A 25657-nucleotide genomic window follows, 5' to 3' on the forward strand; every position below is an offset into this window, starting at 1 on the left:
ATTAAAATACAGATTCAATCAAATATGTCAATTATTTCTTTTGATTTCTCAGCATGTTACCATTAATAAAGAAGTGGTTGCCAGAGCCTGGATTAAGACAGGATCTGAGACAGATTCGCTGTTCAGATTGAAGCTTCATCAACAAGGCCTCTTGGCTAACATATAGTTGGAGATTTACCAGAAGTTTCCTCATGGATTGCACATAACATAAATGCCAGCAAATTACTTAGAACTGATATCCTTGCATCTATTTTCTTTTATCCTCCTGGCTACAGCAAGATTAGAGCAAGGATTATTTACCCAACGCATACTCTGCATATTATTTACACTTAGTCAATCCTGTATAGCCTAAAGGTTTTCCTTAGGTCAAGGAAGGCAGTACATTTCTGAATCAACCAAAAAGGTTCACAATACATCTGGATTCAAACAAGTTGCTAACACTAACCCTCAGGGAGGACATTAAGCTATTTTTATTTATTTTTAGCCATCAGCCCAAGCATAAATATTGCCCACTCATGTACTGTGGCATCTTACAGACAAACCAACAGCACACACACAAATTTAAAAACTATTAGTGAACCACAAAGCTGACATTTTTAAAATGTCAGAGAAAACCCTGAGGGTAGCTGTGTGTGCAGAATTGTAATTGGAATATACTATCATTATAATTTATCTTCTGAAGGATGGCAGAAGTTTGAGGTAGGAGTAACACCTTTTTTTTTCTTCTTCAATTTGCGTTCGAAGTTTCTCTTCTACTGGATCAAGTGTATTTAGCTCTTCAGAAGGACTGGAAACAGCTATAGGAGAAATGATCAGATGTAAGCAATGACCATATGATGTCAAAAAAGAAGTAACTTTTGATTAGAACAAAAACTATTTTTTAAGAGGTTGGTACTGAAATGGGGGTCATTAACCATTTCTCTCTTCTGGAAATGGTTCTTCAAATTCTTTATTTAGATCTTATTTAGCATAAGAGACACTTGGTAACTAATGATTTGAATTAGGTTGCTTTTAATTTTTGTTTCCATTAAAGACTGGAATATTCATTTTAGATATGAATAAAAGTGAGTTTGCCAGTCCATTTTAAAAGTTCATCTTTGGCATAAAACCCTAACAAATGCATTGGGCCTGACAGTTTTGGCTACAAAGACAAGAGCATAACAGCGAAGTTGTTGCAAAAAGAGGATACAACACTAGCTGTGCTGGTGCCTGGAAATAAATTAACAGAAAGAAGAGTAAAAGACAAATCCTGAAGGAGAAATTAACTTTGGTAAGCAATAAATCCAGATAATTAGTATAAATAAGGAAAATGTCCTGAAACTATATGAGAAATTTTTCAACATAAAGGAGAACTTAGGAAATACCTTAAGAGTAGCCTAAGTTAACCTAAGCAAGCAGCTTAGGATTTCTGTATCCTACAACAGAGCTAGTTAGCATGCAATACACAATATGCTTATTCACAGAGATGGCGAAACTTCTTTCCATCATGGGTTAGAAGTTCAGTAGTGAAAGGAAATGTAAAGTTACAACAGTTTCTATTTCTAGAATGAATGAGAATAGTTTAAGGTTCACAAGAAAACATGATTAACCTCTCTAACTGAAGGAAAATAAAAGAAAGAAACAAAAGATTTGCTATACAATACATGCAAGTTTCCACCCCGACTATTATTTCTGCCAAGAAAATAAACTCTACATCAACCTATCATGAGGCCTGAGGAGTGCACCCTCTCTTCAAGGAGAGGAATTCTGTCTGGAATAAGAGGGCAGTAATGACCCCTCTCTGCTTGTCAGTGAGCCAGCTGAAACCATTAATGTTTTGTTGTAGCACACTGTAGCTTAATACAGATGAAGCTGAAAAGCATTTTATTTCATTTAGAGTACTTAGGTCAAGCATGTTAATACAGATAGCCAAGGTAGACAAAGCCCATGTACAATTCTCATTTCAGACATAGAAAGGCTTTGCTGGATGTGCAGATTACAAAAGAAGGGTAGGATGAAGACATTTGTGGTGGAGAGGGTACCCTCAAAAGATTGAAAAATAAACTGCTTGGAATGTTAAAGTGAATGCACAAGCCAGGAGGTGCAAACATCATGGTGTGACGGTCTGACAAATTATAGTCAATGTCTCAAACATTCGTTGAAGAACTTTGGTGAAGAAAACGGCCTCTGTGAAAACGCTGGAGTTTTGTGAACAGGACAATGTGGCCGAAGAAGAGGGCTCCCCGGAGGGTGGGACCGCGCTTCTCCAAAGCCGCAAGTCCTTATCTTAAGTGACCAGGAGAAGGAGCACAGCAGCGCCTGGAGGAGGAGGCCCGACGGAGAATGGGACTGTGCTTCTATCTTAAGCGGTCATGCCAGCAGAAAAAGAGAGGCAACTCTGTAATGACACCCCCCCCCCCCACAAAGCTCACTGACCGATTCCAGAGAACCCCGGGAATGCGACTGCGCATGTCGAGACCATCAACTGACACACTATAAAAGAAGGGAGAACGAGTCCTCGGCGCGTGCCCTCCGGAACTGGATCTCTACGCTGGCTGGACCAATGCTGGACCCAAGACTGGTGAAACCCCTCTCTTCTTTCTTTCTTTCTTTCTTTCTCTCTCTCTCTTCTCTTCTCTTTTCCTTCCCTCTTTTCCACAGTCCCTACACCTCATCCTTTGAAACAGAAAACGTTGACCAAGTCTGAGACTAGGAGTGGATCTAGCCGCCCCTGAGCTCCTCTTTGAGAAGGAGTCCAGAAAGCAAGGGGGTCTGCTCTGAACCTCGTGACTCAACGGGAGGGCTTTCCTTCTGATACATTTCATGTTCCTTTTTCCATTTCTTTTTCTATACTTCCCTTGTCTTCTCAAACAGTGGCTTAATGACATGTTGCAAGGTTCATATTAACAAGTTCATGTGTACTTGGACAAGGTTAGCTAGGTTGAATAAATGTTGATTGTTGTTTGAACTCCCCTGGTGTCGTTTCACCTTAATTCTGACAAAGGAAATCCACGAACCTGAGTTGCTCCAACTTTGGGACGTGACATGGGAGAGGAGATGCTACAACAGTGGCATTATATAACAAGTTATACCCAAACACGATGGATAATAAGACGGCCATCATAATCATTCCTGAAGCTTTATGGAAAGCAGTAAACCTTTCAATGATTACCGGGGATCAGGATTTTCTGATTTGTCAGATTTCATCCTCAGGAGAAGGCATAATGTGGGAAAGCGCAGAGCTATACCGGGAACTTGTGGGGACACGCTGCAGAGCTCCTGAGGCTTCACACTTGTTCTGGCCTTCATGGATATATGGCATCCAGACTTGAGAGAAATGTGGTCTTGTGGAACAAAATGAAATGATTCAGTTTCTGTGCAAAGCCAGCCAGATTTAACTTGAGCAGTCTTCAGCAGTGGTTAAAGGGGACTCTCCTGAGCACACTGGCGTGCATTTGACCTATTTGCATAATCTGTTATGCTGTCTGAGTTCAGGAGGTGGCAGCTCGAGTCCCTTATAATGAAGTAAAATAGGACAGAGTGGAAGACAGTAACATCTTAAAATGTTAATGCTGTTTCTGAAGTGTGGACTTCCCTACATGAAAACTTCACCAAATTCTGCTAGTCATCACAGTGATATGAGGCCATAATATTTCAGCTTTCCTTCCCTCGTTTATTTGGACATCTAGGACTTTGAAAAATAGTTTTGCGCTAGCTCTGAAAGGGCAGCCAAACTTAGGCAGAGTTTTGTTACTTATGTATAAAAACACCAAGAAAAAAATGTTTTTCTGCTGCTGTTTCCATGCTGTAGAAGGGATTATTTGGTTGCAGGTTACCTTCAGAAATAATAATAAAGCCTTTTATATGAGATGAGTACCTCTATCACACAAAGGCCTCAGCATCCTCAACCCTGAATAGGGCTACGCCCATTATCTCTAGCAATATGCTGGATATGGAAGCAAGAAACACAGATGTGGGCAAGGTGAGCAGCACAAAGTCTTGTATATGTATACAACAGAAAGAGATGAGTACAGTGCAAGCTGATGGGGCCCCAGCAGCAAAAATAGCATTGGGTATTTCATCTAGTAAATGGCTAAAACTTAGACATTCATCATTGTGTTCCAGTCACAAAAGCAGAAGAGATCTGATCACAGTGTCAGGTTGAAGTCCAGTGGTAAGTCAAGTCCAGGATATGCCTACTTGGGCACTGCTTTGTAAGTTCTCTGGTGTCTTTTGCTATGCTGTTGCAGTCTCCATTTCAGCTTTTTGTCATGCCTGCTCATTGTAACAACATGCTTGTGAACTGAATAGCATTCTGCTCCAAAGACTAGACCTTTTTGAATCTGCCTACTGTAATATATACAGATGAACACAGAGCTTTTTCCTGATGTTCCAAGCGAAAGACATCTATGGTCTGGTGGAGTGTATTTCAACCCTTTTGTGTGGTGCTTCTTCTGCCTTCACCTCGTTCCCTGATACTTCTTTTCTCCCCTCTCCCCTTTACCTTTCCCAAATCCCTGCAGTGGCCTCTTTCTGCCCCTGGGCTCCTGCTGCTGCTGCCTCACACCCCTTTCTTCCCACCAGCCCAGGAAATTTCAGCTACAGCTGAAGCTAAGAAGCTAAGGCAGAGGTTACTGGAACATTGTATCTCATGTCTAATGTTAGCATTCTTCAGTACACAGGCTCTGTTATTTTAAAATAACATGAGAAGGACAACTGAGTGCATAGACAGCAAAACATAGAAAGCATTTTTACTCACAAATTTAAGAGAGATACCTAAGAAGAATTACCTCCTTTTTACTACAGGTTTTTATTCTGCTAAAGAGTTTCTTTTTATTGTATATACCTGCCTGCCCATGCAGAAACAGAAAATGTTTATTAAAACATCAAATCATTTTATATATATATTAACCGCATATATATGAAGTACATGTAAATTACAAAAAAATGGAAATTTAGGAGACCAACTTTTGCCCATATACATTAAAAAATTTGTAATAATTAAAAAGTGCCAAGGTAATACTACTGAAATATTAACTATCAGATATAATTTCTGAACTGTGCAGAAGAACACAAAGTGGTATCTGCTTTGTTCACTCAACGTTGACTTTTAATTCATTGATTGACAGTTTGTCATATGAAACTTGATTGTACAGTCTAGCTCTATGCTTTCAATGCGTCAACTGAGATAAGCCATTCAGCTGATGTGCAATAAACATGCACTTGTAGTGCCCCAGTGACTTCTCCTGGGAAACAAATGCAGTTGGTGCAATTTGATCCTGGATAATGTGGACCCAGGTTTCAGGGGTGCAGGGGAGGTATGACATGCATGTTTGGGAAAACATTGTCTCTGTGTATACTAGGGGTTTCTGTTGGCATCCATCCAATTCTATACAACAGAGATATTTTAGCAGAAGTCAGCAATGTACCCATAAGGAGTATTAGTTCTTTTACATTAGCATAACTGCACATAGAGCTGAGTGGCAAAACTTATGAATTCTGTGTTGTGAGGTCTTTTGTTAAGACTACTGGGTTGCATGATGTAAAGACATTGGGTAGTGAAATAGCTAGCAACTTTTACATTTATCTTCAGGCTAACTGTTTTTGTTTCCTCTTCAGATACAACCCAGTTGGTGAAGTGAGGCACAGGATACAATTGATACTAGCAGCCTGCTTAGAGAGGAAGGTGAGCTCTTCGTGAATTGGCACTGTTCATATCATAAAGGTTTGTGGGGTTTGTGTTTTGGTTTTGGTTTTTTTTTTTTCATAAAGAAGATTGTAAGAGGCATTTTAAGATATAATGATTTCATCTAATGAAAGGGCCAATTCTGGAGCACAAGTAGTTGTAAATTTTACAACACATTCCACATCAGCAAATCACACAGTACCAGAAACAAATGATAGCACCTGCTAACTGGATCACTATTTCAAAGCAATATGACAAGCATGAATGAAAAACACTATTTCTAGCATGAGATCCCAAGTGTTATTACCATGGTTTACAGCAAGCTGGCAACAAGTTGAAATACTCTGGCAGATTCTTGTCTACAGTCAGAAAATTTTGCAAGAAACTCTCTGTAACCCCGAACTTTATACTCTCTGGGGCGCTCATATATTTCTTGACCTGAGTGTATCCTAGAAGTCAAACTCCTAGGGATTTATTGTCTTATGCCTCAAATAACATTGTGCCCTGTCCTCCAGCTGTACTTTTGCAGTCAAAGATTTTAATTTTTTCACTGCATAGTCTTGTGTTTATCTACTTAAATTTATAGTCACTGAAGTAACCAAACTTAGAATTGACATCAGTATCCAGTTAATATTTTACTGCTTTATTTATCAGCTTTGCAGCTTTTGGCAAACTCAGGCCTTAGTGCTTTCAAACTAGAACTTATGCTGTCATTTCATTTTTTTAAAAAGAACTACCTGTCCATTGTTATTCTGGATCAGCTTACAAGTAATTCTCCTCTTCTTCTTTTTCTTATTCCTCCCCTGGGCCATGTCAAACTATGTTTGTCTCTAGTCACCATGTGAACCTTATTGTCATGGTTTAACCCCACTTGGCAACTAAGCACCGTGCAGCCACTCGCTCACTCTCCTCCACCCAGTGGGATGGGGAGAGAATCAAAAAAAAGTAAAACTCGTGGGCTGAGATAAAGACAGTTTAATAGGACAGAAAGGAAGAAAATTATAATGATGACAATGATGATAATAATAATAAAATGACAATAATAACAATAAACCCAAAAGAATTAGAATATAGAAAACAAGTGATGCACAATGCAATTGCTCACCACTCACCAACCAATGCCCAGCCAGTTTCTGAGTAGCGGCCCCCAACCAGCTTTCCCCCTAGTTTATATACTGAGCATGACATCATATGGTATGGAATATCCCTTTGGCCAGTTTGTGTCAGCTGCCCTGGCTGTGTCCCCTCCCAACTTCTTATGTCCCTCCATCCTTCTCACTGGCTGGGCATGAGAAGCTTAAAAATCCTTGATTTAGTATAAACACTACTTAGCAACAACTAAAAACATCAGTGTGTTATCATTATTCTCATACTCAATCCAAAACATAGCACTATACCAGCTACTAGGAAGAAAATTAACTCTATCCCAGCCAAAACCAGGACACTTACACAAAAGCAAAGATGGGTATGCACAATGAAACTCAGAAGAAGAAAATACCCTAATGTCTGGAAGAGTTTATATTGTGGGTTTTAGAGCAATTTGCCCCTAATCCTAATGTAATAGATTTTAAAAAATTTCAGTCAGTTGGTCATGAGCATACACTGAAACAACTGTCCTATTTTCAGCACTTTACAAGTTAGTGCATGTGTGGAGGATTAAGCGTATGTGTATTTTGTTGATTTTTATTTTAATCATTGAATTTAGTAAAAGGCTCCATCAGTATGCTGCTTTTCTTTGTATGATTGTATTGTTTATTGTTTTACTAGCTTAATATTGGCTTAAACTAACTGACTTCTAATGCACACCTGGAAAGTGGAGCTATTTTTTCCAGTCTCTGTGAGCTGTTTGGCTAAATACAGATTCACACTTCAATTCTCTCAAGTCTCTTCTTTGAAACTAGTCATCTATATACTTGCTCCTGAAAATACATGGCATATGAAACAGAAGGTGTTGCCTTCACATCAGCTGCACTCAAGCCATGAAAGTTTCTGAAACCATTGTGGCTAAAAGTTCTCTGTGGGTTTCCGAATATACAAGTAAAATATACTGGGGGGTGGGGGTGGGTGGGAAAGCAGCTTCAAGTTTAATATGTTCCATACATGCCAGTTGATCTATTGGAGTAGTAACATAGCTGGGTCTTAGTCAGGAAACCCTCACTAACTCAGATACTTGCCTACACTTAGTAAATACATTTTATCATTTGATTACATGAGATTGTTGTTGCATCATTTATCTTGTTCATAATATTAGGTAAAACTGTACCTGATATTTGAATGATCTTTCTCTGCCTCCCAAGAAGGAGTATGGTTTGTCATCCATAAGTTTTGAGGCTTCAGTAGCATTCATTTCTACAACATCCAAGAGCTTTCATAGAAAAAAAAAGTCTCTTTGGTAAGTTTTGTTGTGCTCTTCTTGAAAAAAAAGGATGGAAAATACTTCTTCTGAAGTTGCTTGCTTATAATGAAGCTGAGACATTAGGAATACACTGTCCCTAATGTGCAGATTGCAGTTGAAATAAGACAGCACCATAACTTTCGTAAAGCAATGACTGGTCAAGATAAGAACTTGACCAAGAATAATATAGCACAACTTTATCGAGAATAAGAAATTCCTAAGGCTGCTAGAGATGCAGTCACACTGAGTGTCACAGAGCACAGAACAGATACTGAAGCTTAGTGCATCCACATTTCTTGCTGGGAATTCTCAGATAAGAAGATGTACAGTTCTCAGTTCTGAGAAGTGCCAGCTTTACTGTGCATGAGCAATATACACAGGCATGCACAGTAAATCCTGTGCTTGCAGGTCATGTTTAGGAATGCAATGCAACACAGCAACTGTGGGATCAGTTCAATAGGTCTAATGTTTTCTAAAAATAATGGGTATTTTACCTACATTCTCCATGGAACTCTGTCTGTGGTCGTCAGATTGTCATGACAATGCACAAAAGCATTTATTTTGGACTGTACACTGAATTTATAGCAATGCCATTTGAAAGAGTACTAAGGAAAAATAAGCATACATGTTTTATACTTAACTGATTCTGTTTCAGCTGTGTATAGGTATAGATGGGTCATGCAACTGACATGTTACTTCAAGTTAGACAATAAAAGAGGTTTTTACCTCGATTCAAGAGGTGAACACTAACCAAACAAATGTATGTGGTAGGATCAGCCTGAACAGTTTTGATCTTTCTGCTACAAGGTGTTAGTAAAAGACTTTTCATCTGCAAGAGAGAAGTAGAGGAGATGGAAAAGAGAAAGGAAATAAACCCAAATGTCAGTGAAATCAATACATTATGGGCATGGGGTTGCACCATACTGTGTTTAGTTTACCTTGCCCCAAATAAGACAAAAGGTGTTGGGCCAGAAGCACCTCTATCATGGATATGATTTTTTTTCTGGGCAAATAGCAGAGATATGTGCTAAAACCCTACCTCAGTTAAGTAAGTGTACAATAAAGACCAATGTACTACAGAAGTTTTGTTTCCACTCTCCCACCTGGCTACTTCATTAGCCCTCTAAAAGAGTTTCCTGAATGCTTTTCTAAATGTTGGTGTGATGTACAAGTTTTCCAGAAAACTTCTGAAGCCACAACCATAGGATTTCATGTCAGCAGGAATGTTATTCTTTAAGAAGATTAATTTTGATGTTCAGTGTTTTGGCACATGTGCTAGATCAGGGCCACATACAACCTGGGCAGTTGTGAGGACCAGAATATATTTTCGAGACCCTCTGTCCCTGCTGGCCACACTCATAACCCACATCAAGTGCCACAATTTTGCTGGTCCTCCAATGCACACACCCACTGGCTGCAGCTGCAGAACAGCTAGGCTGTCTGAGGTGGGCTACCAGCTCAAGATGGTGCAAGAAGTATACAGATATTTAGGCATTTCTCATAACTCAGACAGCTCTTTCCTATGTCCTATGAAGGAAAGGACATTGAGCTCGATGTTCTGGTAGCTGCTGGCTGAATTACAATGTACTGTATACTGAGAAGAGACAATCCTGACATAGCTAGAAACAATTACAACTTATCCACAAGATTCTTATCTGGAGAAGTATATCCAGCTTCTGCATATTTGTGGGAGATTATTAGTAACTAATTGTTCCAAGTCACTATTTTCTTTGATCTTAAACATGCAAAAATTTTTGAGCAAAGAAATAGTGAATTAATTTCTTTTAGCCATTTCAGCAAAATGTAAAATGGAAGAAGTTTTTCCACCAGATTTGCAGCTTGTTCTGAAACACTGGATATCACATTAGCCATGCTATTTCTTATTCACTCCTTGTCCTATGCTTTACACAATCAGATGGAAATTGCTATTCTAAGTCTGACCTTTACCTTGAAAAAATCAAAGCAAATACAGATGTGAAAGAGCTCCATTTGCTGTTTACAGTTCATTAGATTACAGAACTTTTGTTTATTACAAAGAGCTCTCACAGAGCAAACCTTGACTGATGCAGAACTAGTCAATCTGCCCAACACACCCACTGGACATGGCCAGAAGAAAGAAGTTTGCAGCACCTTAAACTGCATGTTACTCTTAATTATTCTACCAGCTTTTTAGAGGCAATAGAGAGACGCTTCTCTGAGGTATACTGAAGCTAAAGCAAACAAGCTTAGGCCTAGAATCAGTAGAATGTGTGCATAAAAACAAATTTATTTTTTTACTTACTCCACCTCAAGTCCTTTCTTAGAATTACTCTGGTAATTCTTTCTTAGAATCATTCTGGTTGGAAGGGACCTTGGAAGACTGTGTGGTCCAACCTACTGCTCAAAGTTGGGTGAAAACTGAATCATACTAGGTTCTCCAGACATGTTGTGAAAAAACTCCAAGGACAGAGATGATGCAAACTTCTCTGATGACCTTTTAAATATGTAACTATCCTCATAGCTTCTTTTTCCTAATATCTTAGTTTTAGTAGACCAAATTAGAGAATTGAGAGTTTCATCTCCAGATTCTCTCTTGCTTACTTGCTAGTCACCAGAAGAAGTCTCTAAATAATAATGCAATTCACACTGAACTTCTCAGTATTTCAGAAGAAATACTTATTGCAAGAAAGCTTACAGAAACTGCAAGCTGTTCTAACAGCAGTGAAATGCTGAAGTTAATGTCAATAAAACTGAGTTGGATAGCTGTGCTACAAGTTCATGACTCCTAATAAAAATATCACTTGATCCAAAGATGTCTTTGCTCTCTTTTGAGATCTGATAAGCTGAAGCTGAGTGGGTCACATGGGAAGCTTAATAGGAACACACGAGTAATCTCAGAATTTTCTCTGACTGTTCAGGAGAACAAATTTGCAAAGGTTCCCATTAAAGATGTAGTATTCTCTTTCTTGAAGACACAATGAAAGGGAAAACTCATGGCTGCCTCTAGAATGTAGCACTGCACCTTGTAAAACCTGATAAAAGAGTAACACAAAAAACACAGCAACAAATAAAACTACAAAACACCCTAGAAAGACTGAAGAGAAACTTATGGAAAGAAAGGTCTATGTGGGCTTGAGGCCTGAAGGGACAGGTGTAAGAAGTATCTTCTTATTAGAAGATACTCCTACAGTTTTAAACTTAATTCCTACATAATATTGGGAAAAACTTAGAACATATTACCTAAGAAGAAACCTCAAATAACTGCTGCAAGGGAATCATTGCTGTTTGTCTAGCTGCTGCTTTGAATCTGTGGTTCTTTTTCCCTATTGTGATCATCTTTACAGAACTTGGTATATACATTCAAAAATACAAAAGCTTATCAAGAGCTCAGAGTTTTAGCCATATACTGTGCTGACTTGAAGCACAAAATAGCTTGTAAACCCAAGAGAATATGTTTGTTATGGTATGTAACTTCACAGTTACCACACGCTAAAGTCTATGCTTTTTTCCTCCAAGACTGAAATAACTACAATGATTTAAATGCACTGCGGTAACAAGAAGCTATAAAAATCCTCTAATCTATTTATAATATTCTATATAACTACTTAGATATATTTTCAAAATTAATTGCCCATCAGTATTGCAAGCATTTGCTTAAGAACTGGTTTGGTAAATATTTCTAAAAGCACTTCATATGTTACTGTAATTGCACAAAGCAAATTCAAAAGTATGTTTATCTTTGTCAGAGTAAAACTCTTATTTTAAAAAAGGCAAAGAGGCACTGGTTTCTGAATTTTCAGCCCACTTTGCTATTGATATCTTTGTCTTAACAACAGTGAAAAATCATCATCCTTTTTAACAAGCACAACCTTACCAGTTTTCTATCAGTCTCAGAATTCCAAAAATAAACCTTAACGCAAAGCATTTCTGATTTTTTTTTTCCTTTGAAATAGAAAGACTGAAGAAATGAAACCCATCCCTAAAAAGAGTGGCCTTGACACCACTAGAGGTCACCCTAGGCATAAAATCAGTGCCCTGCAAGCACAAGGAGAGGGAACTTTCACAAAACCACCGCTGCTGCTTGACATTTCAAGCACAAATGTATAGAAGAACGTAACACAGGGAAACATTAAGCATATCAAAATGATGAATTTCTAAGAGAAATCTTTACCTTATTCTGAGGCCATTGGAAACTGACTACACAGCTTTTTTTTTTTTTTTTTTTTTTTTTTTTTTTTTTTTTTTTTTGCTAAAAGTAGCATAACTTACAGACCAGAAATATGTGAACCCACCTACACGGTTTTAGAGGAAGCATCTTTGGATGCCTAGCAGCACCGGGGACTTCAAACAGATTATTTCTCTAATGTGCTTTATTTGGCCCATACATAAGATAATAATTTTTCAGCACCAGGAATGGTGGTCTTAAAACAGGCCATCTATTATTCTCCATGGACTGTGTTGGATTTGTGTGGGAAAACACAGACTGCCACTTTACTCAGCTTCTGTCATTTTGTGATTGAAAACACTTGTGTGTCTTCATTTCATGGCATTAGTACAGATTAAGGCTTTCCTGCTTCATATGAACAAAGTTAAATATCATCTAAGTTATGAGATGTAAAGTAGTGAAAGAAACTGAGCTCATTTTATTAAAATATGGATTTATTCTAATACAAACCAGCAGTTTGGAAGTGCCATGTGCTTTTCATTCACACAGATCACAGCAGATGAGTTCAGGACAGTTATTAACTATTAGCTTAATTAATGTTATATATGTCTGTAAGATGCTGCTATGCAGAGAGAACTATCATGCACTTCCTAAATGTACCTTATATCCACACCAGATATAAACCATGGTGGCTCAGCATTTCCAGGGGCATGGGCTATATTGGAAGAGTTCAAAGTCAAATTGGACAGGACTTTGAGCAACCTGATCTAGTTGAAAGATGTCCCTGCCCATGGCAGAAGGGTTGGACTAAATGATCTTCAAAAGTCCCTTCTGACCCAAATCATTCTGTAATTCTAAGATATCTCATTGTGGACAAGTGGGAGCAGCAGTTCCCAATTCCACCTCTTCAGATATGTAGAAATGCATCAGACAACGTATTTGCATCCCATCAGGTATAGGATATACAGTAGTGGCAGCTTCCTGGAGGACTACAAAATAGCTGTCCTGGTTTCAGCTGGGATAGAGTTAGTTGTCTTCCTAGTAGCTGGTACAGTGCTATGTTTTGAGTTCAGTATGCAAAGAATGTTGATAACACTGATGTTTTCAGTTGTTGCCAAGTAGTGTTTAGACTATAGTCAAGGAACTTTTAGCTTCTCCTGCCCAGCCAGGGTACAAGAAGTTGGCACAGGACACAACCAGGGCACCTGACCCAAACTGGCCAATGGTGTATTCCATACCATGGGACGTCCCATCCAGTATAGGAACTGGGAAGTGGGGGCAGGGAATCGCCGCTCGGGGACTGGCGGGGTGTCGGTCGGCTGGTGGTGAGCAATTGCCCTGCGCATCATTTGTACATTCCAATCCTTTTATTACTACTGTTGTCATTTTATTAGTGTTATCATTATCATTATTAGTTTCTTTTCTGTTCTATTAAACGGTTCTTATCTCAACCCAGGAGTTTTACTTCTTTTTCCCGATTTTCTCCCCCATCCCACTGGATGGGGGGGAGTGAGTGAGCGGCTGCGTGGTGCTTAGTTGCTGGCTGGGGTGAAAGCACAATAATAGCACATTGGAAGAATAGTTTTTTTGAAATTCTTTCCTGACACTGGTTGGATTATTCCTGCAGCAGTACCCTGATGCATTATACAGCACTGTGGGTCCCTGCTTTATTCCAGTACTGATCACGCTGTTCCGTCACTTCTAATCAAGGAAAGGTGAGGAAGCAGAATGGAACACGCTATAAAGAAAACACGTAACAGGGCAAGAACAAGGGCATAAATTGATACTAATAACTTTAGAACAGGTATGTAACTTCAAAAATGTAGAAAAAGATGGTGTAGACAAAGATATAGAGGGAACAAAGATAAGGAGAAAGCTCCCTATTTCTGCTTAAAACAAATACATGTTACAAATCCAAATATAAAAATAACAGATGCCAAAATCCTTGCTGTCAGGCATTCGCCACACTAAATCAAATGCTGGTATGCATTTTTTGGGATTTGAATATACCTGTTATTTCTGAGTCACCCAGTCATTTTCTTTTTTGAGGAATGGTCTTTTTCAAGGGAAGTTTGCTCAAAAAAGAAATTGGGAACAGGTCTTTGAATATCAGCAGAAATAGAAAAATCTTATTTCTAAAACCCAATTTACAAAATCTGGGAAAACAAGGGGTTTTTTTAATAAAGTGTTGATAAAACTGGGCCTTAATGCTGAAATTCGTATAAACAATGCAGATTCCTTAAAAAGACCTATATTTGCCATCTTTACCCATGTTAGATTGTACCTATTTTTTTTTCTTTTCAAGTCGGTCTACAGAGAAAATGGAGTTTGACAGAGAGAGATTAATTTGGTCCCAACAAACCTTCTCAGAAGCAGAAAGGTTTTGCCATCTCTTGATGATTTCAGGGGAATCCCAAAAGAACTGATAGGTTGCTACTAGCCCTGATTTCAAAACGTACATAAAAAGAGAAGGGAGGCTCATGGAGAACAAGATGAATAAGAAAAATATTTGAAATGGAAAGCTGCAAAACTGCATTTCAACTAAACTGATAAAGTAACTGCAATTATCAATAAGGAGGGGCATGCTGTGCTGAAGATGCTGCATCACTGGCCACAGACTCTACCCTTCATGTTAATTTAGAAAACAAATTTCTAACTACACATAATGAATGACTCTTCTGTGTATGAAGTTTTGTCAGTATCTGTTTGAAGCTGACTGAACAGCCTGGGGGACTTGTAGATTTACTAAATATTTCTGCTGATATGGACAGATCAGTCAGGAGTACATTCAAGGGTTCTCCCTAACTTCCAGAGCTGACCCAACAGAGGCCTCTACTCAAGGTGTAGTTGAAAAGGCAAAACTACAAGTCTCAGTACAGTCACTTCTGTTATAGAAAGTTCTAGCCTTTGCTAGAATAACTACATCCCCATAGAAACATCTTCCTATTAGAATATGTCATGGGATTTCCTACATCACTAGGCAGGTCCAACTTAGGATTCAGTGTTCCCCCAGTGCTGGTGAATAATGTTACATTAGCCTGATTGCCTCTAATCATGTTCTAACAATGCAAAATTGGAATAAAATAATGAAGAATCAGGTCCTGTATTTTACCGAAATGCTAGTTTAAAGCATCTTAAGGTAATGCTTCATTAGAATCATATAAAACATATATTTTTCTTCGACAACATTGCCAACCCCAGGGAAAGCTTTTCTTTCCACCTTTTTTCCATCTTTTCCACAATGCTGGTGACCCAATGTTTTTGCTCTGTCAGTACTTCAGCAGTGTGCACATTATTTCATTTTAAATACTGCCTAAAAAATGCAGTTAAGCATGTTACTCTGAAAGATCTTACTTAATAAAAGAAGTTATTTGCATAAGGTATTCCTACAATTAATAAGGGTGAAAGTCACACTGAGAGTGAATCCTTGCAATCTTACACAAAGTATTAAATGTTTCTGGTTGTGTACTGAAAAATATGGAGCACTCTCTAGCCTCCAATGAAACCTCCCCTCTATTTGTGTCCTTTGTTAACTCCCAGCATATGGTGTTTTAGAAGAGATAGCTAAGAACAATGGGCTAAGTAGTGGAGTTTTCCTTCAATAAGAAATCCACATCTTAAGCAGAGCCATGAGGGAAACAGATCTGCACTGTTTAAAATCCAACTAGAATAGCTTCTTAAAGAGTTTTAACCATAAAATGCCTTAAGTTAAGAAAAAAAAAAAAAATGGCAGCTGGAACATGTTAACTTGGTTTCTAATTGAAACAATGGTGTGTTTTATTTCATGTTGGGATTTCAACAGACTCTTAATTAGACTTTTTACTATGCAGTTTTGATTTAAAAATATCTTGATGACATTCTGGGAGACTTGACACCTGTTACTCCTTGGAAGAACATTCACCCAAAAAGGCAGGCAGGCAAATAATATTCCCCAACTCATAGAATAAATATTGTCAAAATATCCAGAGTGTTTAAAAGAATAATGAAAGGGGGAAAAAAAGTCTGGAAAATACTTTGTGCAGTCCAGACTTAGTGATGATAAGCAGACAGCAATTCTTAAAACGAAAGGCAAACAACCAAGGGTTGCCTGTTATGTTGTGGAATACTAATAGAATATTTACAATGTGAATGCATAGCTGGTAAAGTCAGTACTGTGTCATTTCCTAAGGACATAAAAAAATTATGCTTACCTATTTTATTAAAAGTAGCTTAGATAGTTATTGAAAACAGCATTTGCAACAGTTTTCTATGTAGTAAGAAATTGGTATACAAGAACAGACTTTATCATGTAGATTGAAACATACAGTCAGAATACATCATTTTTTGAAACACTGAATAAGGAATTCTCATAAACAGCACTGCTATGATTCATCTTGATGTAACTTCTTGAAGTGGCATAAAATCAGTAAATGGACAGTATTAAAACCTGGAGTGAATTAAAGAAAATTCCATGTTCTACTGAAGATACCACCTTTAGATTGAATTTCAGATACTAGAATAGAATGGAACAGAACAGAACAGAACAGTTGGATGGGACCTACGATGATCATCTAGTCCAACTGCCTGACCAATTCAGGGATGACGAAAAGTCAAAGTGTTTTATTAAGGGCATTGTCCAAATGCTTCTTAAACACTGTCAGGCATGGGACATCAATTACCCCTCTAGGAAGCCTGTTCCAGTGTTTGACCACCTTCTTGGTAAAGAAATGTTTCCTAATATCAAGTCTGAACCTCCCCTGATGCAGCTTTGAACCATTCCCCATGCGTCCTTGTCACTGGATACCAGGGAGAAGAGATCAGCACCTCCTTCACTTCCCTTCTCATACTGATAAAAATAAACTGAGTTTGAACCCTGGGCTTTATTGACATGGGCAGCATTAACTTTCAGTGCTGATTTTTAAATAAAAATAAAAAAGGATAAAGGTATAAAATAATAACTTCATCAACAGAGCTTGAGATGCATGGCTAAATTAGAAAGATAAAAGGGGAAACTATTTTGCTACACTGCAGTAAATAATTTTCCTGACTTTTGGGAGAAAATAAAGCCCTCAAATTTTCTGTCTTTTATTAAGAGACAAATATTGTTTGCTCTGTTATGTATACATAGAAATAAAACCATCAACTGCAATCTGGTCTGAGTTAGCTTCATCTTTTATGGGAAGAAGATCCATGAAGGCACATTTTGGGATTCTTTTATGGATCTAGGTAAAGGCGGCTTAAACTGTTATTGACCCAGAAATTTTCTGTCACACTTTAGATGAAGTTTACTGTCCCAGGAGTGGAATTCTCATATGAACACTCCTAGGCTGTTTCAGTACAAAGTCAGTGGAGTCAGTGTCCTGGTTTCAGCTGGGATAGAGTTAACTGTCTTCCTAGTAGCTGGTGCAGTGCTATGTTTTGAGTTCAGTATGCAAAGAATGTTGATAACACTGATGTTTTCAGTTGTTGCTCAGTAGTGTTTGGACTATAGTCAAGGATTTTTCAGCTTCTCCTGCTCAGCCAGGGCACAAGAAGTTGGCACAGGACACAACCAGGGCACCTGACCCAAACTGGCCAACGGTGTATTCCATACCATGTGATGTCCCATCTAATATAGGAACTGGGAAGTGGGGGGAGGGAATTGCCGCTCGGGGACTGGCGGGGTGTCGGTCAGCTGGTGGTGAGCAATTGCCCTGCGCATCATTTGTACATTCCAATCCTTTTATTACTACTGTTGTCATTTTATTAGTGTTATCATTATCATTATTAGTTTCTTCTTTTCTGTTCTATTAAACGGTTCTTATCTCAACCCACGAGTTTTACTTCTTTTTTTTTTCCTGATCTTCTCCCCCATCCCACTGGATGGAGGGGGAGGGAGTGAGCGGCTGCGTGGTGCTTAGTTGCTGGCTGGGGTTAAGCCATGACAGTCAGCTTAAAGCATCTTGAACCAAATTTGGATGACTTTACACTTACGCAAACAACTTACATAGACACTTTTAGCTTCACAGCTGTGTCAACAGAAACTGCAAGAAATAACTTCTCAACTTCTATAACTAGATGCAAAAGAAATGACCTGCATAGGCCTTCAGTCTCTCTTGGAATGAGGAAAATTAAAAAGGATGTTAGACTGGTTGTGGCAACATGGCTAGAAGCTCAGTCTCAGGACAAATCAATGTCTGTGAACAGGAATTCAAATTAGTGTCATCAGAAAGCAAAAAAACCCAAAAAATGAGGAGAACTTAGATGTCTCTGTTTGTGTTTTGGTCACCCTGAAAAGAAAGCAAGCCAATCCTAAACACCCAAACCTATAAGACTTTTGCATTATTTTTCTCACCACACATAAAATCAGATGCATTTTAAGCCAAATCTCTGGCAAAGCTCACAGAGTCCGTGTTCTTTATGGTATGGACTATTGTAGAAATATTGTTGCAAAAACTGTCATAAAAAATACAACCTGACCACAAGCAGATTCAGCCCTGGGAGAGAGCTTGTTGCCCCGTTGTATTCTATTGTATCTCAAATATTTTACCTAGAGCTGCCCTCTGAACATGCCTCTGGGTTATCTCTCCTTTCAGATGGTCTGTGAAAGGCACAAAATGTGAATAGTTAGAATTCAAAATGTCAAAAATCAATGAAGTCATCGCTTATGTCCCATCATTTGAAAATCCTTCTGCTGCTGGCCAATTTAAGGGGATTTTTTGTGATCCACAGGACAAATAGTTTTCTGACCTCTCTCTTTCTCTCTACTGGAAGTAAACAAGTAGGCACAATTTAGCTCTACGTATCCTAAGATTTAACTTTGTCCAGTAAGAAAGACTGAAAATGAAGCTATTTACAAGCACTTTCACAGGATAATGATATCCTGCTGCTAGATACAAAAGAAGTCCAAGTGAGGCTAGAAGACATACAGAATTCTAAGTTTTTGTTCAAACAGACTTATAGGTGCTAGCAGTGGAAATGAGATACTAGGTCATCCAGTCCACCTGTTTGCCAGTGAAGAATTGGTTCCCTACAGTCCATTTTTTCCTGTTTGTCCAGCTCATTTTTAAATATCACATTTGCTAAAGTTTCTGCAAGTTCTACTACTCAATAGAACTCATTGTGTAGATGTTATTGGTCTTCAATCAAAATTTTTCTCTAATTTCATTATCTCCTTGTTTATAGTTAGGCTCCCATGCCCCATATAATTCACCTTTACCCTTCTTTTATTAATTTCTTCCTTGATCTATGACACTGTTCCAGTTCACCAATTATTTCAAACCATAGATTATCACATGGGAAGCCACTATTCATAGATATTAATGGAACCAATAAATGAAAAACATAACTCTAAATGTGCAATTTCAGCAGTATATGTGTTCTGACGGAGGATGGTATGGAGGGATGCCTTTCAAGTTTTCAAATTAAAACAATTTCTAAGCAAAGACTTGTTCATAATCTTAACAAAACTGTACATCTAGATACCAGGGAAAGAAAAATAAAAACCCAATCCATGTTGGATTCACTTTTTTCCCCAGACCTGTGATTATGTATATTACATTAGCATGCATTCTGAATTAAAAATATCCTTTTGCTTACAAGTGAATACTTATAGATTAAGCTAATCAGAGTAAATTAAAAGCTGCCAAATGCTTAACTGGAGCATGTGAAAACCCATTTAAATTCATAGGTCGTGAGAATTATACTGTTTTATAAGCACCAAAGAACCATGAAAAATTAAACTTTGGGAATTATGAGAATAAGTCTTAAGTATTCAGTAGCATTGTAGAAAAGGTATTATATGAAATATGTTGCAGTATAACAGCCAAGTTATGTTGTTTTGAATGTTTTTAGAAAACAAAACAAAACAAAACAAAACACCCTACCTACTCCTTATCTATAAAACAGATATTGTAGATTCTTATTTTTCGGCACAGGAAGTTTTATTCTTTTCAATTATTTGTATTTAAACCAATGAATTCTTCTGTACTTAAAGTTACCTGTAAATTTAAGAAAAGCCTTCAGCTGAGAAACAAGGTGAAGTGAAAGAACTAACTTCACCTACCCCAGCAATACCAAATAAATCCTCCATCTCAGCTGTACTAACAGTCAACCAAAAAACCCGTTCAGTTAAGTAAGCTCCTGATTTATGTAACTATAGACAAAACCCCCTTGATTAATAATTTTTACCAATAAAAGCCTATTTAAATGATCAACACTTATGTTATTTGTGCTCTGAAAACATTATAAAGCAACTCAGTTGATGTCAATACTCAGTGAAATGTGATTAAAGGTACTATTTTTTTCCTCAAATTGGTTTTTTTTTGCTATTCTGGGTATTTAGATTCTTGTATTCTATTGTACTGTATCACACAGGGTGATGTTACTCACTCAGTATTGAGCCATGAGACAGTTATGAAACAATTTGTAGTAATCTTGAGATTCTTCTCAATGGATTACCATTAACTTAGGTGCCTCAGAAAGTCATCTATACATTTATCTTCATGTAAGGGTTCAGAAACTCCCTTTCTTAAGCACTGTGAGCTGTAAAAGGCAATGCCTCTGTCATTTGAAAAAAATGGTTCTAGTAGTGAGAATAAGCTGTTCATCAAGAGCCAACTGAAAATAAAGGTGACATACGAGTTCTCAATCCTGTTAAAACATGGGTTTAGTAGCATTATTTCTCTTTCTTTAACCTTGCTAGAAACAGATCATCAGCAATCTACATATTTTGTATTTCAAATGTGAATAAGGTCAACCGAAAAAAAGCAAGACAAACAAGTCAATGAAAATAAGATCGAACAGATAGATAACAGCTTGCAATCTATTCAAATATGTGGAAACACAAGAATATAGGGACTGGTTTTTAAATGATTATAGCCAAGAGGCTTGACTTTCAGTTACCTAGAAATTACTCTCAGTACAGCTGGGATAGAGACCACAGATGCTGCAGAACCATACTTTTATTGCAAGCTTTGTTAGGCCAGCCAGCAATGTGGAACTGTCCCAACTGCTCCTTCCTTCCTTCATTCTAGCCTTCATACACTTCTGCTCCATCCATGACATGGACCATGATTTTGTAATAAATCTTGTCCTTCTTCTGTTTGGCAGCTTTATGAAAGAATGAGAATTTGGAACCAGACCTAATCAGAGAGGAACCAAAGAAAACTTCTCCTTCAGCTAGAAAAATAAAAATCCAGTCTTATCACTCTTATAGCAAGAGAGTTTTATTTTTCTTCTATGAATAGAAATAGAAAGGTGACATTTATCCAATTCACATAGTCCAAACTGCCTTTTCAGGGCAGCAAAAACTGAACTACATTTCACAGAAAACCTCCTGAGGAGAAACTGTAATTGTATTATGGCAAAAGTAGCCTAAACAGGAATTCTGGTTCAGAGGACATGATGGTATCATGAGGCACCTGACTATAATTCCATACCAAGACCTAGCCAGATATGATTTAATCTTTCAATTTGTTTTAATCCAATTTGAAATTTGACAGTTTATTTAGATTTCCTTTGGAAAAAAAACCCTCATTTTTATGTAGAAGCTCTTATTTTTGACAAAACCTTAACATTTTCTGTGCATGTTTTTGATTAAAGTAATCTTGCTCTGTTTTCACTACAAATACTTGTGGGGGAGAATGAATGTTTTTGACCTGCTCTACTTTTCTGCCTCTGAGAACACCATCACCCAAATGCAAGGCTTTAAGTTTCTAAGTGACAGAAGTAGGGGATGATTCCAGTACTCTTGCCTGCACAGACCTTCCCATATAAACAAATGGAAGATTTGAGTCTTTAGTACTGCCAGTTCTACAACCTTCATAAACACAAATATTTACCCAAAGAAATATGAAGAATCACATTCTCATAAAAAACCCCCAATGTCTTCAGATTCCAACAGTGTAAAGTTGTGGACAAGGTAGTGCTTAAATGTGGTTTGCAAAAATTGAATTTAAGACTTGGAGAGTATCTCTCAGCATATGGTTAATTAAGTTTTCTGAAGTTTCACCAAACAAGAAGCTAAAAATAGGTCTGCAGCTGATACCAAATAATTTTTTCCAGTGGAGTCATTCTTCATTTGGAGATAACAGTCCCAATAAAATGTTGAATGCTGCAACTCCACATGTTTTGGCAAAAAAGTAGTTTTGGGGAATTTAAGAATTCACTCAGCATGCAGCCAGCTGTCATTAAAGCTGTGATAAATCTGTTGGTTTTGGCCTGTGTTTCTGGACACATGTACCATCCTGAGGTATGGAAAAGAGATGAACTTCACAGAACTTCAGCTTTGTGACAGGAGACAAAAGCAAGGAGGGAAATGGAGAAGACAAAATGGAATAGAGAAATCTAATTAAGACTGATGTAAAGCACAAGAAAGTAACGTATATGCTGACTAAATATGACAGAATCCGTAACTTGAATAATGTGGCTGTCCTTTAACTTCTTGTGTTTGTGTTCTCCCAGACTGTTTCAAGGAGCTGAAATTATCTTCCAATTTATTGCAGACAATGAATGCTTTGACAATACGGCATATGCCTCAGGGCAACACAAAAATGAGTATGTTACAATTAAAAAAATATTGATTTTTAAAAGTAAGTGTTTTGGTTTTGTTTGAGTCCACATTACAGGTTTTAAAGCTTCTCTTATGTTTTATCAGACCTTCCATATAATACTATTATAAGGTTTCAAAGACTGCTAACTTAAAGGATAAAATACTGGACAAGCTAAGAGAACACATACAACCTTAACTCCCTCCCTTTGAGAATATTTGTTTATTATTGAAGTGGATAGACCTTTAACTTGATGCAGGGTCTCTTCTGACTTAATAAATGACAGGCTGGAGCCTTCATCAATAACCTCTTATCTCTTGTTATCTTTTAATATTTTTCTGTCATTTTACATTTTCCAAGCCTGTGTTTATCTTAAGAAGTCCTTCCATCCAGGAAATCCTGAAACCTTCACACCTCAACTAGGTTGCTGTGTCTTTTTGTTTCTTCATCTTCAAATTTGTTTTGGTGTTACATAAAATATCTAGCAGAATATCCTTTTATGCACCCAGGGAACCTCCAATTCCTGGAACTCACCCTCCACGGCATTTTGGGTCCCTAATAATGCTATATGGTCTAAGTGTTAGATCTGTCTTTTTTTTCCCGCTTCTCACCCCACCCCACCAGTGAGTAGGCTGGTGATGCATAAGTTGGGATGGGACACAGCTGGGACAGGTGACCCAACTGACCAAAGGGATATTCCAGACCATATGATGTAATGCTCAGCATAGAAACCTGGGTGAAGAGGAAGGGGGGACGTTCAGAGTGATGGTATTTGTCTTCCCAAGTCACCATTTTCCTGGGGATGGCTGAACATTGGCTGTTGATGGGAAGGAGTAAAGGAATTCCTTATTTTGCTTTGCCTGTGCATGCAGCTTTTGCTTTACCTATTAAACTGTCTTTGTATCAACCCACAAGTTTTCCACTTTTACCCTTCTGATTCTCTTCCTCATGCCACTGGGGAGGAATGAGCAAGTGGCTGTGTGGTGCTTAGTTGCTGGCTGGGGTTAAACCATGACAGGAAATATGTGGGGTTATTGTTTGTAAACACAATGCCCCTACATGTGCAGTTGGACCCAGCTATCACTCAACTATGAAGACCTAATCAAGATTCTGGATCTACTAAATTTGATTCATAAAGTTGTGTGCATCTACTTGAGTAAGGTAAGGAGTCCTGCCGAAAGAGCACAAATTAAAGCTGTATACTCAGCAAATAATCACTAGAGATAGGCTTTTAGAGACAGAGAGGAGGGTAATCATACAACTTCCATAAGCCTTGTAGAGATATATTTTTAACTGAGCTTGAGGTCAGAGTTGTACCAGCTTACAAAGGATTTCTGAAAGTAGGAGATGTTGAACCTAAATGGAGATATTCAAATGGAGTAACTTCTCAAATGGGGAGTATTCAAACAGAGATAGTTACTGGAAAACTTACCAGATGTTAGATACTTTTGAAAATCTGGTGCTGAAATTGTATGAGAACACAACCTATGATAAAAAGTATCTGACAAAAAGAGTCATGGAATAAAAAAACATTCTGTTCTAACTCAAAATCCTGCAGGACTAAGAGCAGACAAACTGTTCAGCCTTTCTCTGACCCAGAGAAATCTTTGGGGCAAATTCTGACTCTTCTTTGCAACCTTTGTCCTTCTCAGATAGTAAAAACATGTCAATTGGCTCTATTAGGACAACAAGCAGAAGCAAAGTAGTCTGCACTAGTAACCTGGCTCAACACTACTTCTGATGCAAATGCTTTATTTTGGGATACATAGTTGGCCAAATCTCCATGTAATCTGACAAGTCCTAACTTTCAGAAAGCCCTTGGAGGCATCAGTAAAGAAAAAACACTATTGCAGCATTCAGAGCCTTCTGACTATAGCGTACACATTTTTCAAGGTGTGAAATGCAGCCCTTATCAGCATTAAAAATATATTAATGACAATACTGGAGGTAACATATTGTAAACTATAACCCGCTGCAGCAGATTTCTGACTTTTTTTCACTGAAAAAACATCTGCAGCGGTTTAAGATTTTACTGGCTCTCCTTTCTCCTTTTTCGTCTCCCTTCCCCCCTTCCCAAGGTTTGCTGTCAAAGATTACTGCCCCTACAGCAGAGCAAGGAGAAGCAAAAGTCTGCCTGCGTTCTGGCTACTCCAGCACAGTTTAGCATCTCAGCACAAGCATAGCGGAAATTTAAGCTGTGACACTATCACTGAGTCAACTGGAATGTCTGAAATACCAGTAAACACTCTTTTGACAGCTGTGCTGGAAAGAAAAGATTGGAGACAGTAAGTGCCAGCAAAGAGATGGAGCAGACCATTGGAAGCAAGGTAGCTGATAGTATTTAGTAGAACTTATTAGTCAGAGACCCCAGGAAAGATGATAGGTTCAGATTTGGAAGCACAACCCTGACTTCCACACCAAATCCATAGTTGCAAACCACAGTCTAAACTCAGCACATGAACAAACACACTTGGAAATACACAATATTCCCAACATACTCTCATTCTTTGAAGTTTAAATATCACAGATTCAAATGCATACATTTTACTATGATGTAGGATACTGCACATTTTGGGATTACTTTTTAAAATACCTGACTGGGGCATTTTCCCTTCCTTGCCATACTCAGCTGAGACAATAACATTTTTTATCAACACATTTAATACCTTCAAGCATGATCAAATTTACAGACAGAAAGCTGTAGGGTTCAGTTATATGGAAGTTAGTTATTGGACCTGAAAATAGCTCATGGTCACAAGATTGTTCCAGGCGCCTTTAGAAGGCCTTGAACAGAATAAATAAGAAGATAGAAGAAGAAAGATCCCAATTAGGAAAACACAGGTGCACATTCCACGATAAAGGGAACTTGGCACAAACAACCTCAATTCAGGGGCTTATCTTGACCAATTGGACTAAGACAAGTCTTGTATGCTCTAATTAACACA

The 25657-nt window shown here is 38.0% G+C and overlaps 1 protein-coding gene across 1 annotated transcript in view; it reads right to left on the reverse strand.

The window, feature by feature from the left end:
- The window catches only part of KIF6 (kinesin family member 6), a 187566-nt gene that overhangs the window by 11836 nt on the left and 150073 nt on the right, over window positions 1-25657 (reverse strand). Inside the window, exons 17-18 of the mRNA XM_049833729.1 lie at window positions 18713-18763; window positions 713-797 (exon numbers count right to left, since the gene is read on the reverse strand). Coding sequence (XP_049689686.1) covers window positions 713-797; window positions 18713-18763 — 136 coding nt within the window. The remainder of the gene's footprint in view (window positions 1-712; window positions 798-18712; window positions 18764-25657) is intronic.

This window comes from Accipiter gentilis, chromosome 30 (genome assembly GCF_929443795.1).
Source record: "Accipiter gentilis chromosome 30, bAccGen1.1, whole genome shotgun sequence".
Taxonomy (NCBI): Eukaryota; Metazoa; Chordata; class Aves; order Accipitriformes; family Accipitridae; genus Astur; species Astur gentilis.